The sequence below is a fragment of the Littorina saxatilis genome, linkage group LG11 (genome assembly GCF_037325665.1).
Source record: "Littorina saxatilis isolate snail1 linkage group LG11, US_GU_Lsax_2.0, whole genome shotgun sequence".
Classification (NCBI taxonomy): domain Eukaryota; kingdom Metazoa; phylum Mollusca; class Gastropoda; order Littorinimorpha; family Littorinidae; genus Littorina; species Littorina saxatilis.
The window spans coordinates 13588764-13607665 of NC_090255.1; the positions used below are offsets into that span (position 1 = coordinate 13588764).

Below are 18902 nucleotides of genomic sequence, written 5' to 3' on the forward strand. Positions count from 1 at the left end.
GAAATCCCAGCGCTCACGCCAACTGGTCCCGGCCGTGCTCAGTCAACGAAATAGAACACATACAATTAACTTACGTCATCATCAAGTACGTAAAGTACAATTTGTGACGTAAAGTACTCAGAAAGAAGCACACCACGCGCTGGTCGAGACTACGTGCATGCGCTTTCTGACTAATAAGATTTGAGACGCCAAGACATGAAAAGAAAAAGATAACTCTTGCCTTCCAACTAGTCTCGGCCCGCTCAAAACCGAGACTTTCAGTAATTCCTTCGCGTGACGTCTAACCCTCTTACGCCATAATGTGACGTCTTCAAATGACGAAATGTTAAAGTTTCTACCACAGACATACACACGCACAAACACACACACACACGCACACACACACGCACAAACGCACAGACAGACAAAGTTACGATCGCATAGGCTACACTTACGTGAGCCAACGAGGCTGGATGTCTAAGGGGGGACCATTATAGAGTAGTTTTTGCCACGAATTGGTCCCCCGGGGGACTACTTCAGAGGGGGGACCGGACCGGATCCTACACCGGCATCAAACTGAAATATGCTTAGATAGCCAATTCAGACGCGTCAGTCAGTCAGTTTTGACGGTATCTGCTAGCCACTGATTTACATTTTCTACGTGATTTAAGTTCGCAGAGGATTTAGGAAGCACTTCATTCAGATAACTGAGAGAGCTCGTGTGGAATGGAGATGGTGTCACACCGCACAAGGCGTTTGATTCGCAACGGACTCACGCGTCACTTTTGACACTATCTGCCAGCCATACACAATTATCCCGCGTGCAATTGAACTGGCCGACTTGTCAGTGCTGTGAAGATAGGAGAAACGATTTGTGCTCCTGTTGTCTGTGCACAAAAATCATTCCACTAGCGATGGACTCAGCGGCTTCTATAACACGAGAGGATATCCTCAAGCAGTTTCCTATTAAGGTAAGAGGCTTCTCTGCACAATGATTATACTGTATCATCTGGCCAATCTGCTCTGCAAATGATTATCTTCTGCTCTAGTGCCATACCAATGCCACTGAGAACTGTTGGTCGAGTAAAGGCTTATTGTATACAATTGGTGAATGTTTCGCTACGATATTAAGAATAAGAATACTTTATTATCTCATAGAGAAATTCAGGGGTGGTACATAACAATAATACAAACAAGACATTGATTTTACATAAAACATATAGCACTATATAACATGGACACCATCATTGAATGACAGACACAGCCAGAGCTATGTGACCTGGTTGCATCGACTGAAGCCCTCGATCAGTGATTGTTTGTACAACCTTGCTTTGGGCCCAAGAGTCAAATGTGGGGTAAACGAGAGGAAGAGAGTCTAGGCAATGTAGGTCCGTGGTCTAGGGGTAGGCAGTGTGTGCGCCTGACACAACAGGCGCCTGAACCAAGTTTTGTTGAGGGATGTGTTAGTCGCAGTGTGTGTGTGTGTGTGTGTGCGTGTGTGTGTGTGTGTGTGTCTGTCTGTCTGTCTGTCTACGTCTAATGGTGTATGTGTGTGAGTCAGTGTGTGTGTGTGTGTGTGTGTGTGTGTGTGTGTGTGTGTGTGTGTGTGTGTGTGTGTGTGTGTGCGTGTGCTTCTGTGTGTTGGGGGACGGGGTGTTTGTTCGAGTTCCCATACGCGAGGTCAACCTTTTTCTGCTAAGGATTCCGCCAGCACTTTGGCAAGGTTGTGCTACCATAACCACACCACACTTTTCACCTCTTTTTCCCCGTTATCCATATATACTGATGCTGCTGAGCATGAAAGCCACTTGCAGGCTATGTGTACTCAGTGCTAGCTAGGGCAGGCCAGGCCGAGTTTTCCAAAGCAGCAGAGGCATTAGGGGCTCAGACGTGAACACTCAGTGGCACCAGAATGAAATCAATAAAAAAAATTATGAACATTTTAAAAGCTTTATTTAAAAAAAAATATGTTTCAGCTTGTAATTCCCGGACTACTAAAACATAGCCTACATCAAACTAGCAACAGATGGTCAGATTAGGCTAAGGTAGTTTGAGGCATTTTTCACAAAGCTCAACTCAACTCATCTCAACTCAACTCAAATTTTATTGGCTTCAATTTTCACATAGAAGAATTTGTCTTGCGCTTGGGATTAAGACATAGGCAGAAAGTAAGAGTATAACATATAAAAACAGCATTGCAGCGACCGGCAACAAAAATAATGTCATTTTAACCGTGTCTAGCACCATGTGGTTTTGGCGCATTTTGACACAATTGACCGATTTACAGAGACTATAAATCGCAATGGTGATAAAGGCCAACTTCATGCGGTAACTAAACTTCGACCTGGAAACTTTTCATGCGCCTGTACTCTGTCCCACGATGATAAGCCAGCCACAAACACAGAATGACATGGAGTGGGGCAGACTTGTCTTTGTGTCACTATTTACTGTGCACTGCAAAGCGGAACTCTGCACTCCCAAAAGTCGTTTACTCAGAATAGATCGACACAAGTTGTGTCTTGAGTCAGTGTGGTATGGTGGGAGGTTCAGTTATAACGGAACCCGGCCCCCATTTGAAGCCCTCAACATATTTGAGAAAATCAGGCCTTTAAAAGGAGAAGTCTTTAATAGGAGGGAGTCTTACAAAGGGGGGAGTCTTCATTACAAAGAAGGTTAATTTATAGAGGTTATGAGCACACAAGCTGTAAAATGAAGGTCTTAAAAAGGAGGAAGTATTAAATTGGGGGGGGGGGGGGGTCTTAAAAAGGGGGTTTCACTATAGCTGACTTCATTTCGCCAGCTGAAAGAGACCTGTTGGCCACTGTGCTTTCAGTTGTTGTTCAGATGAATGTTTCTTTTGGCAGCACTCGTCTTCCGTAAAACAAAATAATGTCATGTGTTTAATTAAAGCATAATTATGTGCTAATCAACACACAGACAAACTCGCACAGAAGGAAGCACACAAAATACACACGCACAGAGACAAGCACGTACATACACGCGCACACATGCACGCACACATACACAAAGTCAAACCGCGCACACGCACGAAAGCGCACGCGCGGGCACACACACACACACACACACACACACACACACACACACACACACACACATACACACCTATTAAAGATGACCGACGCTGACAAAAGAATAGCCTAATACTAAAATGACTAGATCACGGTGCACTGATATTTGTTCCATTCATCGGGGGGGGGGGGGGGGGGGGGTAGGGGGGTAAGGGGGGGGGGGACTATTGACATAAGCAGACCCCGTCAAGCGAGACTGACTTAAATTCTAAAGATTTAATTTGTGATTTTGTGCTGGGGGAAACTTTTCGACTTGTTCCGCGCTGAGGTTGTCACAAACAGCCTGCTGACTCAAAACACCCGCACGTACACACGCATGCACGGCGCGCACGCAAACATGCGCAAAAACATGCACGTACGAACGGACGGACGGACGGACGGACGGACGCACGCACATACTGACATAAACACACACACACTCGCACACACACACACACACACACACACACACAAAAACACACACAAAAAAACACACACACACACACACAGCTCACGCACACGCTCCCGTTTAATATTATATTGGTGGCGTTTATGGCTGTCCCGTTGTGCCAAAATGTCATAATTAGGACAACTGAACATGTGTGTGTGTGTGTGTGTGTGTGTGTGTATGTGTGTGTGTGTGTGTGTGTATGTGTGTGTGTGTTTTGCGTATGTGCGTGCGTGCGTGCGTGTGTCTGTGTTTCACTGTTTGTGATAATTACAGGTGGAGTTACATGTTCACCTGGAGGGGGCGGTCAGGCTGGAAACAATTTTGGACCTTGGCAGGTAAAAGCTTGTTTGCATTTCCAAAATATTTACCCTTTAACATTACATCCTCATAAACCCGTATGTATTGCAACCAAAACTCGTCTGGACAAAAAGCACAGAAATTAGAAGTCTCTCACACCAACATTAAAAATATTTTGTTGTAGTTTTCCCCCCTTGGCAGAATATTAATAATGATAATACATACTTTTTTTTAGAGGGCATGTATCCAGGGTTAATCCCTGCTCAGATAGCGATATAGCGTAAAATGCATGTCACCCAACGATTGTTTTTTTTTTTTTTTTAACTGAATGCAGATCTACATACAAAAAATGACTGAAGTGCCTCACATGAACTCTACTGCTTTTATTTTTTTAACATTTAGTCAAGTTTTGACTAAATGTTTTAACATAGAGGGGGAATCGAGACGAGGGTCGTGGTGTATGTGTGTGTGTCTGTCTGTCTGTCTGTGCGTGTATGTGTGTAGAGCGATTCAGACTAAACTACTGGATCGATCTTTATGAAATTTGACATGAGAGTTCCTGGGAATGATATCCCCGGATTTTTTTTTCATTTTTTCGATAAATACTTTTGATGACGTCATATCCGGCTTTTTGTAAAAGTTGAGGCGGCACTGTCACACCCTCATTTTTCAATCAAATTGATTGAATTTTTTGTAAAGCAATCTTCGACAAAGGCCAGACTTCGGTATTGCATTTCAGCTTGGTGGCTTAAAAAGTAATTAATGACTTTGGTCATTAAAAATCTGAAAATTGTAATCATTTTTTTTATATAAAACGATCCAAATTTACGTCCATCTTATTCTACATCATTTCCTGATTCCAAAAACATATAAACATGTTATATTTGGATTAAAAACAAGCTCTGAAAATTAAAAATATAAACATTTTGATCAAAATTAAATTTCCGAAATCGATTTAAAAACAATTTCGTCTTATTCCTTGTCGGTTCCTGATTCCAAAAACATATAGATATGATATGTTTGGATTAAAAACATGCTCAGAAAGTTAAAACGAAGAGAGGTACAGAAAAGCGTGCTATGCAGCACAGCGAAACCACTACCACGCTGAACAGGCTCGTCAGTTTCACTCCGTTTTGCACAAGCGGCGGACTACGGTCATTGTGAAAAAATGCAGTGCGTTCAGTTTCATTCTATGAGTTCCACAGCTTGACTAAATGTAGTAATTTCGCCTTACGCGACTTGTTATGTTGTTGCATGGCATTGTGTAATGTAACACTGTGTCGTTTCAGACAGAAAAAGATAGACCTACCAGCCGGCACGGTGGACGAATTGAAGAAGTACGTATGTGTCTACAAGGCCTCAGACCTCACCAAGGCCCTGGAAAACTTCTACATCTTCGGCCCCACGTTCGCGTGAGTATCTCCAGATTCAAAGTACCAAGACTCACTTATTCAACTTATGCCGCACCCAGTCACTCACTCACTCGCTCACTCGCTCACGCCCACCCGTTTGGGATCCAGGTATTCTGGAACTCGTCTCAGACCCGTCGGTCTTGTGATACCGTAACTTTTCTCTTTCATTTCAGCGGGTACCACGAAGGGGTGTACCGGGTAGCCTACGAGTTCTGTGAAGACGCCGCCAAGCAAGGTGTCCGCTACTCCGAGGTTCGCTACTCGCCCCACTTTCTGAGCAACTCGTTGGGCGTGCAGACCTACGCGGCCAGCACAGGGGGCAGCTACACTCCGCGCGACGTCGTCACGTCGGTCAACCAGGGCCTGGCTGACGGCGGGAAGAAGTTCGGCGTCACTGTCAGGTCTATACTGTGCTGCGTGCGTCATCACCCTGGTACGTCATATGCTAGCTTAGTCCCTGTCTGAGCGATCGAGAAGAAGAAGAAGATATGCTAGCTTGTGGTGTGTGTTGTTGGGGAGGAATGACGTCAGAGTGATTTTAGTGGGGCAGAATAGGTTTCTGAGTGTTAATTGTTTGGTGGGGAGATATGACAGAGTCTTTTAGTAAAATAACGTTGGAATAGGATGACGCCATAAGGCCTGGGTGTGGTGATGTCACAGTGCCTAGGACGCAACAACGTCCCTCATAACGTCTGCAGACGAGATGACGTCAGAATGCCCGTTTGTACCGTTGTCGCGGAACTGACCTTGGTTAGCACAACACCCTTGGGAGGGAGGGAAGGGGGTGGGGGTGGGGGTAGCGGAGCTGGGTATGTGCGGGCGGGAACATAAGATGTAGGCTACCTACAGTCATCTTAATTAAGGGCACGACGATAAGAGTTTGTTGTGCGTCATCAAGATGAACGTATAGATCTATTTGTTCGTAACTTTGATTTGCAATGTGTGTGTGTGTTAGTATGTGTGTGTGTGTGTGTATGTGTGTGTGTGTGTGTGTGGTATGTGTGTGTGTATATATATATACGTGCGTATCTATGTGTGTGTTTGTGGTGTGTGCGGCGTGCCTGTATGCCCACGCTAGCGTGTATGTGCGTACATACGTGCTTACGTACCTGCTGCATGTCTACATGTATTTGTGTTTGCCAGTGTGTGCTTGCGTGCGTGCGTGCGTGTGTGGATCCGTGTGTGTATGTGTGTATGCGTGTGTGCGTGTCAGTGTATGTGTATGCATATGTGCGTGTCTGTGTTAATGCGCGTGTGTGTACCTGCATGACTGCTTGTGTATGTCGTGCCGAATTCACGGAATTGCCGAACTCGCGGAATCGGCAATATTTTTGGCCATTTCGCGTAATAGGCAAAACGTTGCCCATTTCGCGAAATCAGCAGCGTTTTGCCGAAAATGCGTAAAGGCCTCTAAGACTTGCCCATTTCGCGAAATCGGCAGCTAATTACACGGAATAGGTAGCCGATTACACGTAATGGGCAAGTTGCCCATTTCGCGAAATCGGCAATAGTGAAAAGCTTCGTGCAACAAGCTTCAACAAGCTGACTTCGCGAAGTCAACTCTGCTCAATTATTTTGAGGCCTAAGGCAATCAGCTTGATTAGAATGGTCTCATCACCATATGCGATTTGCTGCGTGGATGCATGTCCAGATGCGCTCAGATGACAAGATAAGGATATTAATCAGCTTTAGGATTAGTTCCTCCTTATCTATTCCGTCTTTGGTTGCTGTAATGGATTTGCTGCTGGTTTTCAGCTGTTTTCATCGACCAGAAATAACTCTTGTCCGGCGCATTACTCTCTTATCATGTGAGTTTGCCTGTTTGTCCCATGACTGTGGGATGCAATCAAACCCGACATCGCAAGCTTGCCACTGGACGATTTCTCGCTTGGATGATGGACCAGATGTGTGCAGATGTGGGATTACAATGGAACCTGTTTTTTAAGATCTAAAAAAATTGGACAGGTCTTCCATGGGAAGGAGTCTTACAATGGAAATAGATTTCTAGAAGTTATGGACAACAAGTCAGGAAAGGTGGGTTTTTAAATGCTTATAAGGTAGGGAAGTCTGAAATTCAGCCGCATGTCTGCTTTTGAGTGTCCTACATTCTGGCGTGCATGTGTGTGTTGACAGAGTGGTCTTATCTCGTGGTGGAGCTGTGTAAGGAGTTTGCAGCACAGGGCGTGGTTGCCATGGATATAGCAGGACCGGAAATTGGCAGCATCGTGACAGACACTGACCAGTCTCTCCACTTAGCGGCCTACAAGGTTAGCACGTGCACACGACTCGTATGTCATAGACCCCCGTACGTGTTGCGATTTAAACAGAGAAATTCAAGTTTTACGCCCTTACGGCATACCCATTAGGGGCATGTTCCCGGGTTTTACCCCGACTTTTGATGAGATACACAAGTGTATGCGTCAGTGTTTAGGTGGTATCAGCCATCTGCACGTATGGCAGAATGACCGAGATCTTTTACGTGCCACTGTGGTGACACGGGGGTGGGACATGTATACCGTCTCTGGGTCTGCACATAAAGTTGACCCGTGTCCGTCCCAGCCCGGATTCGAACCCGTGACCTTAGGATCACAAGTCGGGCCAGTGCTCTAGCACCTAAGCTACCCGGGCCCCCGGCGACTTAAACACCCCGCCTGTCTGATTATACAATATAAAGGTGAAGGTAAACCAAACTAATACGTAATAGCTTCGTGCATCTTTGTTTCTTGACCAGTACTCTTTATGTTGGTACCCTTGTGTTTCTAACTTCCCAATTAAGCCCAAAATTGACTTCGCGATCTTTGTTATTTTTTTTTTTTTTTTTTTACCAAAAATTCATTGCCAAAGCTTCGTGAACCGAGCTTCGAGAAGTAGACTTTGTGAAATCGTCGTCGCTGAATTGATATCTGGCTATTAACTATGTTCGTGGCTTTTTTTGGCCTTTGAAAGAGTTGTATTTCTTTGAATGTGAGGCCAGCTGTGCTATATTATAATGCTTATGCCCGTCCACTGCAAAATAAACCTGCGTCGACGTATTTGTTGTTTTATTTATTTAATTTGATATGATATGTTTGTTTCTCTGTCCGCTAAATAGACCATTGGGTCAATTTTTGTTTTTGTTTGGTCAAAAATTGAACTTTCCAATAAGTAACCATGAAAGGAACAAACCCGCTTCTTTACTAACAGATACACTAAAAACACCAATTTTAATAACTTTCTTGGGGACGAATTTTTAAAAAACACTGACATCCCAAAATTATCAGAGGAGCAAAAGGGCAGTATTGATCAAGAAATTACAGAAAAAGAACTCCTTATTGCACTTAAGGGAATGCGAAGTAATTCTGCTCCAGGATTGGATGGAATAACAACCAATTTCATAAAGTTCTTTTGGAGTAATATAAACAAAATGTTATTATCCTCTTTTTGGTCAGCCTTTGAAAAAGGGGAACTATCTGTATCCCAGAAGCGAGCAGCAATCACACTGATACATAAAGGAAAGGGGTTGAAACGAGAGCACCTAAATAACTGGCGTCCTATATCTGTAACGAACACCGACTATAAACTATTAGCGAAATGCCTTGCAAACAGATTAAATCAAGTCGTCAATTACTTAATAAGTGAAGATCAAGTTGGGTTTTTAAAAAAAAGAAATTCCAGCACTGTTATTAGAATGATTGATGACGTCATTGAATATATGAATAACAGTAATCAACCAGGTATTTTAATGGCGCTAGACTACAGAGCTGCTTTTGACACGATATCTAAAGAATATATGCTCTGGGCGTTCCAAAAGTTCGGATTTGGTGAACATTTTATTAGGTGGGTCGATACTTTAACAAAAAATACAGAGAGTAGTATTAATTACATGGGATGGATATCGAGTCCATTCCCATGTGATGCTGGAATAAGACAAGGATGTCCATTTTCACCATTAGCCTTTGTTCTGGCCCTCGAAGTGTTAGCAATCAAAATCCGTGCAGATCAAGATGTTAAAGGGATTAAACTGCCAAGGAATTCTGATAGACATGGTGAAATTCTTAAACTACTTATGTATGCTGACGACATTAGTTTCTTCCTACAAGATGAGAAAGACCTAAGAAACGTATTACATCTAATAACTCAGTTTTCAAAATTTTCAGGGTTAGCAATGAATGATCAAAAGACAGAAGCAATGTGGCTTGGTATAAATAAATTTTCTGCTGACCGACCATGTAATATTATTTGGAAAAAACAAATCAAAATCTTAGGTATTCATTTCAACAACTCTGTCCCAGCCTCCAACATAGAAGAAAACTGGGAACCTAAACTACATAAAGTAAATTCATTAATAGCAACATGGTCGAAAAGAAACCTAAGTATAATGGGGAAAATTTGTATAGTCAAAACATTAATGTTGTCACAGTTTACTTTCGCACTGCAATCTCTATGTGCCACAGAAAACTTCCTCAATAAGCTAAATTCATCTCTATTCCGATTTATCTGGAAGAAAAAATATTCAAACAAAAGAGCTTATGAAAAAGTTAATAGAAAAGTAATGTGCCAAGAGACAAATCTTGGAGGTCTGAAAATGATTAATGTCAAAGATGTACAAACATCATTTCTAATTTCATGGATTATGAGGCTGCTGGACGGAAGTAACGCAAAGTGGCAACAGATTCCATTGGCATCCTTTTTAAATCTGGGCGAACGCTTATGCTGTCTGCGCTCAAATGTGAGTGCAGAAAATTTTAAAGGACTAGGTGCCATAAAGCAATATTTCTGGAAACAAGCTTTTATCACCTGGCTAAACAATAAACACAAGATCAAAGAAATAAGCAGTAATGAACAGCAGATAAGTGTACGGAATCAAACCTTATGGAATAATACAAATATAAGGTACAGGAAGCAAACGCTATACATGAATGACTGGATAAAGGCTAAAATATGCGTTGTTAAAGATGTTTTTAACGATAACGACATGTGCTCTTTTGAGGAAATATGTGAACTAACTGGATATAAACAGTCTCGCCTATTTGAATATAATGCAATACAAACTGCCATTAAAGCTCTATTATTGCGTGATACGGGTCAGGCCCGTTCTGATCATATGCCATTTATACAATTATCTCCACGCCAAATTCGCCTAAAGATGTTAAATTATGAGATAAAGGAGCCAAGCTCAGCTGGATTTTGGTCGAACAAATTAAATATTACATTAGAAGATAAACACTGGAAATTAGCTAACGAATGCTCGACAGAAACCCGTCTTCGTCTATTGCATTGGAAAATTTTACACAATATATATCCCACCAATATTTTGCTACATAAGATGGGAATTCGTCAAACAAATCTTTGTCAGTATTGTAACGAAACCGACTTCATCGAGCACTTTTTTTGGCAGTGTAGAGCAGTGCAACCCATATGGCAGGAATGTCAAGGGTACATATTTAAATGTACAGGCAAAAATATAAAGTTAAGCTGCGAAGAGGCTCTTTTTGGGTATTTCACACGTGATATCCCCAGAGAGAAAACCTTCATAATTAATCACCTTATATTGATATCGAAAATGTGCATAAGCCAGTTTAAGTACGGAAATCCAAAAACTAACATGAAGATCTTATTTCAGAACCAAGCTCGAGTTCGAAATTTCTAGTAAAATTGAACTGTGTATAAGAATATAGATAACTAGTAGTATTGTGCTGTTAATGTAAAGTTATTTATATATGCGCTGTATGATGCTGTGCTGAAAACTGGTACTGTAATTGGTAATTTGTAAATTCTCGCCTTTGTCTATCGAGCGTTGGATTAATTAACTTGTTATGTATTGTCCCGCTGAAAATGTATTATATAACAGAATTATGGGAACAGCAACAACACACACACACACACACACACGCACACACACACACACACACACACACACACACACACACACACACACACACGCACATACACGCAGACATTAGTTAAATTGTAATGTAAAAGAAAACAAACCAAAAAAAAAAAAAAAAAAAGAAAGAAAAAAAAAAGAAAAAAAAAAAAAAAAAAAATAACCATTCTTGTTGTGTTTTAATTCAGAATTTTGGAACGTTAGAAGTCTATTTGTTGGTTTTTGGATTTAAACTTGTTCATTGATAATAATAAGTTGGACTCTAACCAACCATATGCTGTCCTTGGTTGTGTGCAGAAAGCCAACACACTGGGTGTGAAGTGTATAGCACATGCTGGAGAGGTGGGCCCCGCAGAGATGGTTCGCATGGTGAGTTTTATTCTTCAAGGGCTGCAACTCCCATGTACACCTTCTTCTTCTTCTCCTTCTGCGTTCAAGGGCTGAAACTCCCATGTCACTCTTTTTCTTCTGCGTTCATTGGCACAGAAAAACTCCCATGTACAATCTTCCTCTGCTGCGTTCATGGGCTAAAACTCCCTGGCACACTCGGTTTTTACGTGTATAACCATCTTTACCCCGCTATTTAGGCAGCCATACGACGCTTTCGGGGGGAAGCATCCTGTGTATTTTCGTGTTTCTATGACCCACCGAACTCTGACATAGATTACAGGATCTTTTCCGTGCTTGCGTGTACACTAGAAGGGGGATAAGGCACTAGCCGGTCTGCACAAAAATTGACCTGGGAGATTAGAAGAATCTTCACCCTAAACCCACCAGGCGCGGCCGGGACCTTCCGATTGGGAGGCCGATGTATTATCCACTAGGCCAATGCTCCTGTCCCCATGTACACTCGAGTGGGATTTTTTTACTGACGTGCGTGGCGGGGTTTTTTCCTCCACCATATCACTTATCAGCAGGCATACTCTATTTTCAGGGGACGCGTGCTGGCTATTTTTGTCTTTCTTGGATTATAGGATTTTTTTCGTGAGTGTACAGTTCATAGCCTCTTGTACGTGCGAGTACAGACGAACGGGATAAGGCACGTAGTAGCAGGTCTTCAAATAAGTTGACCTGGGAGATCGGAAAAAATCTCCACCCTTACATACTAGGCGATGCCAAGATTCGAACACCGAACCGTCCACATTTATCATTTTTTTAGACCGGAAAAAGCCTGGCCATGTACCCTCTCTATCGTATCAAACACAATCTACTGGTACGCGTAGCAGTATATAAGACAAATTAAGCCATCATCCGTTAGAATTATTTTAATCGTAGTGGTAGTCAGGGGCTGCCCTTGCGGCACTAAGGCCTAAAAAAAAAATAGGTGTGGTTACGGTAACCCGACCTACCCTATTTTTAGGGGCCGACCCTATAATTTTTTATTACATTTGTCAAAAAAAGAAACAAAAAAAGAAAAAAACGAGTGCAGAAAACGCAACTGAAAGCGACAGCGCTCGAGTCGCACACTTATTTCCCTGTCAAGTAGGTTTAATTTGTACACATTAGAAAAAAAAGTTAAAAAAAAAAAGTGATTGCCTACCTTACTACCCTATTTTTTTTGGCTATGTTACCGTAACCACACCTATTTTTTTTTTGGTGCCTAAAACTGATTTAGGCTACCGACTTTCGGCGACCCTTGACTACCACTACGGTTACTATCATTCTAACGGAGGATGGCTAAACTTTCATCATACCATCCGCAAGAAGGCAGTTTATCGCTGCCGAAATATTGATTAAGAACATACCAAACCTGGTTACTGTGGTGTCCTCTTTTTGTTTAGATGGCTAAACTTGTCTTATAGCTTTGGTCGTATCAGTCTCTCTACGCGCCAAACAAGGGAAGTTTCGACGAAAGTGACTCTTTTTCTCGTCAATAAATAAGATGCATCCGTTGCAGTCTGTCTATGACTACGGGGCGAGACGAGTGGGTCACGGCTACAGATGCGAGGAAGACGAAGAGCTTTTCCAACGTGTAGTCAAAGACGGCGTCCATTTTGAAACCTGCCCCATCTCTTCCCTCAAGACAGGTGGCGCCCCCAACGGCCTTGACAAACACCCAATCGTAAAGTGAGTCACTTCCCTTTTCAGTGAGGAGATAAAAACCATTGATGAGGTCAGTAAACCCGGCTCACACATGCATCCACGCTTACGCACGCGTGCACACACACGCGCGCACACACACACGCACACGCACACACACGCACACACACACACACAAACACACACACACACACACACCGTCACACACAATGACACACACACACACACAAACACACACACACACACACACACACAAACACTCTCAATTACTCCCCTCTCTCTCTCTCTCTCTCTCTCTCTCTCTCTCTCTCTCTCTCTCTCTCTCTCTCTCTCGTCAAACCAAACCGAAAGTTCAGTTTACGTCCCAATTCCAAGCCGGATAGATCTCTTCGAGTCAAGTTTAACCTATTCTGGTAGCGTCCTGTGGAATTCTCTCCCGGAATTTGTGAGAGTCCCAATGAGTCTCAATACTTTCAAAGAACACCTTTCACTTTAATGTTACATTACGAAAAGTCACAGCGATGGAAGACTTCGTTTAGTTTTAATTTTATTTGTCCAAAGCATCAGTGTTCATTATATCCACACAAAAACACACAGTTTTGATAACACATTTACTCATGCATGTGTATTCAGCATTGTTTTTACTACGTTACATATACGACGCTCAATAGTTGCGGTGTATTATATGTAATGTGTAAATATTCATATGTTGCTGTTTTTCTCTACCTTGTAAATATGTGATTAGATAAGTCCCCTCTCTGGGCGAGGGCTGGTTGAAAAAAAGCTCGTTGTATTGCTTATGCCACAACCCTCGAAAAATAAAATTTGATTTGATTTGATTTGATTATTTTGATCTCTCAGTCTCTCTCTAACTTACCCACAGCAAGACGTTTCTTTCTATATCACAGAATGGCGAAGGATGGTGCCAGCTTTTCCATCAACTCTGACGACCCCACGCTGTTCGACAATACCCTGTCAGATGACTACATCTGTGCACTCAAAATGGGCCTAACCAAACAGGATATTGTCAAGTCCGTAAGTACACTGTTGTATCCATTCAAGAAGGATTTACATCACCAGCGGAACTCGTTACAATAACTCCAAAATGTTATTTTTTGGGTATATGCAGGTTATACATTCGAACTTGTCCGTAACAACCACCCAAAGGGACCGCCCTGATATGGCCCTTCGTGGTCGGCTGGGCGTTAAGCAAACAAACAAACAAAACAAACAAAGACCACCCAAAGGGACCGGCAAAAAGTGGTGGTTATTGTGAAGTGGTCGTTATTGTGAAGTGGTCGCAAGGGCAGGTTTGACTCCCCCCCCCCACACACACACACACACTCCCACCCTCATCCCCACTTTTTTGACAACTCTCCTTTTTAAGACACAAGCTTTGCAGACTCTCGGTTAAAGGCTGACATAGTGCTATTTAATTAGTTTAATTACTTCCAGGGCTTTTCCCATTGTTGCGGGGATGTATAAATTAAGCTTCCTGCAAAGTTTTAGGTTTGAAGTCCTTACCAATTACGAGAAATAATTAATTCTTTATTGCATTGTTTAGCAACAGTTCTCCAGGACTTGGGCTATTTTTAGACCGTTGAAGATGGCGTTTGAGACTGTTCTGTTTACATTCGACACTATCAACACCACTTTGCAATACTGAAATAATTTTTTCTGTGTTCGAAAGCTACAGCCAATCGTTATTATATCCCCTTAGGTACAGTTTTATAACATTATTGGCACATGTAAACAATATGAATTAATTAATGAACGCTACGAATATGGCAGCCTTTAAAAACATATCTACGTGTACCTCTGTGTTAAAGGCACAGTAAGCCTCCCGTAAACCATCACATAATACTGTCAGGCTTTTACACACAGTACAAACACCCTTCCATTGGAACGCTCACCAAACGGGAACATCCCAGGTGCCCTACGTAAAGAGCGAGCAATTTTCAAAGAATTTATTTTTGCGTGGTTTATCTTACCCCTGAGCCATCGTGAACCCGTGTTATCCAGTTTCCCTTTTTCACAATGCAGTCGTCAGTTTGTAATTTGAATGCGGCTCGCTGTGATAGCACGTTATGTACCTCTGACTTTTCACGAAACAAACGAATGTGATTCATAAGAACACTAGCGATGGCTTTTGACTACCTATAAACCGCCGTCTACTACGAAAATCACGACCTTGCGTGACCGCTTTCGGGCTTTTCTTTTTTGAAACTTTCAAAACTTCGAATTGTACTGATCTTGTCTTGATGAAAAAAGAATTCTTTTATGATTTAAGAATGTTTGTGTAAAAAGCTGAGAATTCAGTTATTATTTAGATTTTAAAAGTTAGGTCTAGCGCCAAAACGCACCACGGTCCGAATCATTCTGATAATCATCGCTCCACGGCTATCGCCAGTTGAAGGGAAGTAACTCATTTTTGACCTGAGTTCAGGATGGGTCCGATTGAGATGGAGACAATCCGAAAAATTATTTTTTTGAAAATTGCTCGCTCTTTACGTTGTTGCTCGATGTTCGATGTTCCCGTTCGGTGAGTGTTCAAATGGAAGGGTGTTTGTACTGTGTGTAAAAGCCTGACAGTATCTGTGATGGTTTACGGGAGGCTTACTGTCCGGGCGTGATTTCCGGTATCACTGTAACAGCCGTCCAGCACCAAAACGAGGCGCCATTGTTGTAAAGACCAAGTCCACGAAAATAAATTCTTTGAAAATTTCTCACGCTCGACAGAAAGCAGCCAGGATGTTCCCGTTCGGTGAGCGTTCAAATGGAAGTATGCTTGTACTGTATGTAGACGCTCGGGGAGCTCTGTGATGGTTTACGGGAGGCTTACTGTGCCTTTAAGACTCTTTTCACACCTGACTTTCACAGATTTGAGTAGGTCCGTCCAAAAATGGGGATTCCACTGCAATGTCAATCAGCAAATTGAACGTACCTCTGTAAAAACGAGTCCCTGGAATTCCATTTCTGTCGTGGACTCAGTTGATTTCTCAATGATCATGCCTCTGGAGTGTGTCTAAGGGAACCAACTGAAATGTGTCTGTCTTTGTTGTGGTGGAGTCAAGACCCTATATGAAAACTGCACAGACAGCGATTTCTGTCTGTCTCTCTATACCTGTCTGTCTGTCTGTCTTTGTTGTGGTGGAGTGAAGACCCTATATGAAAACTGCACAGGCAGCGATTTCTGTCTGTCTCTCTCTCTGTCTCTCTACCTGTCTGTCTGTCTGTATTTCTGTCTGTATTTCTGTCTGTCTCTCTATCTCCCTCTCTCTCTTCCTCACACTTTCCCTCCTCCTCTCTCTCCCCCCTCCTCTCTCTCTCCCCTCTCCCTCTCTCTCTCCTCTCCCTCTTTTCTTTCTCTCTCCATCCCTCCCCCTCTATCCCTCTCTATCTCCTTCCTGACTCCCTCCCTCCCTCCCCTCTCTATAATATGAGTGAATGCTCTGTGTATTCACCTGTACGACATGCAGTATCTGTTTACACACGTGTTTATGTCGGCAGATCTTCAATGCGGTAAAAGCAAGTTTTGCCAGTGACGCAGAGAAACAACAACTCTTTGCTGAACTCCAAGCTGCTTACGGAGACCAATAGGAGGCCCCTGTGAATCGTTTGACCTTGGTTGACCTTCGTGAACTTTCGTTCTTGAAAGCACGACGCTGAACTTGTTGACCTTTAATCCGTGGTACCAGGCTGACCTTGGTGAACTTTTGTCCTTGACATCAAGCTCACTTTGATGACCTTTTTGTCTTTGACTTTAAACCCGCTTTGGGTCATTTTTATTCTGGTTACAAGCTAATTTTGTTGAAATCTTATCTTTGATACAGTGTACCAAACTGACCTCTTTGACCCTTTTGGACTTGGTACCAAGTGGATATGTGACTTTCTGACCATCGTAACGGTTTAATGAGATACAACATCGACACAACGACCCAAGACTCTCTACTGGACCCCTCTCTTCCAAGTGAAATATCTGACGTCAACAGCGGAACAAAGTTCGAGATGAGGTCAAATGCGAATGATTGAGTCACGTACACGTTTTACCTCTTCTTCGGTATGTCTCCTGCAAAAGACAAAGAAATTCGAGAATGAAGTTACTGTATGACTTGATGACTCAGTATTGTCAGCAGTGGAAAATAACTCGGAAGGTCACCGACAAGCTGTGTGCGTGTCGGTATCGTATATTATGAACTAGATGAATACCCGCTTCGCCGGGTACGGCTGCGCCGGGAAAAAGTCAAGCCGAATACCCGGCTGCGCCGGGGACCCGGCTGCGCCGGGTGTACGCCGGCTTTGCCGGCGCACCGCACGAAGGAAGGGAGATAAACGCGCAAAACACTGGAGAAGAGTAGTGACCTTCTAAATATAGTATAACGGGAATATGGATTGAGCGTTGTCGACAGTGACCTTCTAAAAATAGAAACGGGAATATGGATTGACGCCACAGGCGAAGGAAGGGAGGTAAACGCTGAAAACACAGGAGAAGATAAGGAAGAGTTACTGGAAATGGATCCAGAGAAAAACCAAAATCGGTTCAGCGCTGCGCGCTGAGAGCACGTGTTGAAATATCTCATCGATGAGGTTGTGTCCGGGGTGTAGCTGAATACGGTGTCCAAATTTGAAAAAGATCCACCGAGAACTTTGGCCGTGCATCGCGAACAGACAGACAGACAGACAGACACTAGTCGTATATATATATATATATAGAAGTGTAGCAGCTCATCAAACCTAAGAACCACCTGCGTCTCTGTTACCGTCTGGCGTCAATATTTGGTATTATTATTATTATTATTGTGATCATTTTTATGCGCCTAATCTAGATATAGCCCTAGGCGCTTACATATTAATTTCTGCCGTTTGAAATGGAATTTTTTACAGACAGACAGACAAACAGACATTTTTTACACACAATATATAACGCATTCACATCGGCCAGTAAAGCTCAGTAGCCTATTAGGCGAGCATTCACCTTTCACGGCCTTTATTCCAAGTCAAACGGGTATTTGGTGGACATTTTTATCTATGCCTATACAATTTTGCCAGGAAAGACCCTTTTGTCAATCGTGGGATCTTTAACGTGCACACCCCAATGTAGTGTACACGAAGGGACCTCGGTTTTTCGTCTCATCCGAAAGACTAGCACTTGAACCCACCACCTAGGTTAGGAAAGGGGGGAGAAAATTGCGGCCTGACCCAGGGTCGAACACGCAACCTCTCGCTTCCGAGCGCAAGTGCGTTACCACTCGGTATGACCCAGGTGACTCTGAGCCTTGATTATTAATCATTTAAACTGCGTGTACCAACTACTTCATTCTGAACGTGATCTTGCAATACATTTGTTGTGTCCGTGTCTTGCTCTATTTAATCAGCATTGCCTCGTGTTGTTGTGTGAGTCCTTGTGCCTGGTCTTCATTTTCCAAAAGTGTAAATGTGAGCTGGAATGTGTGGGGTGGGAGCGCGGATGGCGATTGGAAGGCCGGTGGGTGGAGAAAAGCAACAGATACTGAAACTGAGGCTACGCTGTCACCAATACAGTTAATGACAACATTAGACCGTTGAAATGATTTAATGACAACATTAAGTCTTATAAAAACTTGTATCTGTTTTTCATTTCAGCGTGTTTTTTTAACATACATATTTTTTTAATAGTCCATCCATGCACTACATATATATCAATCAATGAGGCTTATATCGCGCATATTCCGTGGGTACAGTTCTAGACGCTCAGCAGTGATGCCGTGTGAGATGAAATTTTATACGGCCAGTAATTGCAGCCATTTCGG

General features: G+C 42.8%; 1 protein-coding gene across 1 annotated transcript; it reads left to right on the forward strand.

Annotated features, from left to right (window-relative positions):
* On the forward strand, positions 1 to 17890 carry LOC138979796 (adenosine deaminase-like). The gene is made up of 9 exons (XM_070352540.1): positions 1 to 950; positions 3772 to 3833; positions 5085 to 5207; positions 5381 to 5640; positions 7341 to 7474; positions 11371 to 11442; positions 12971 to 13140; positions 14022 to 14148; positions 16624 to 17890. The coding sequence occupies exons 1-9, from the start codon at positions 894 to 896 to the stop codon at positions 16711 to 16713; spliced, it is 1095 nt and encodes a 364-aa protein (XP_070208641.1). The 5' UTR covers positions 1 to 893; the 3' UTR covers positions 16714 to 17890.
* Positions 17891 to 18902: the final 1012 nt, after the last annotated feature.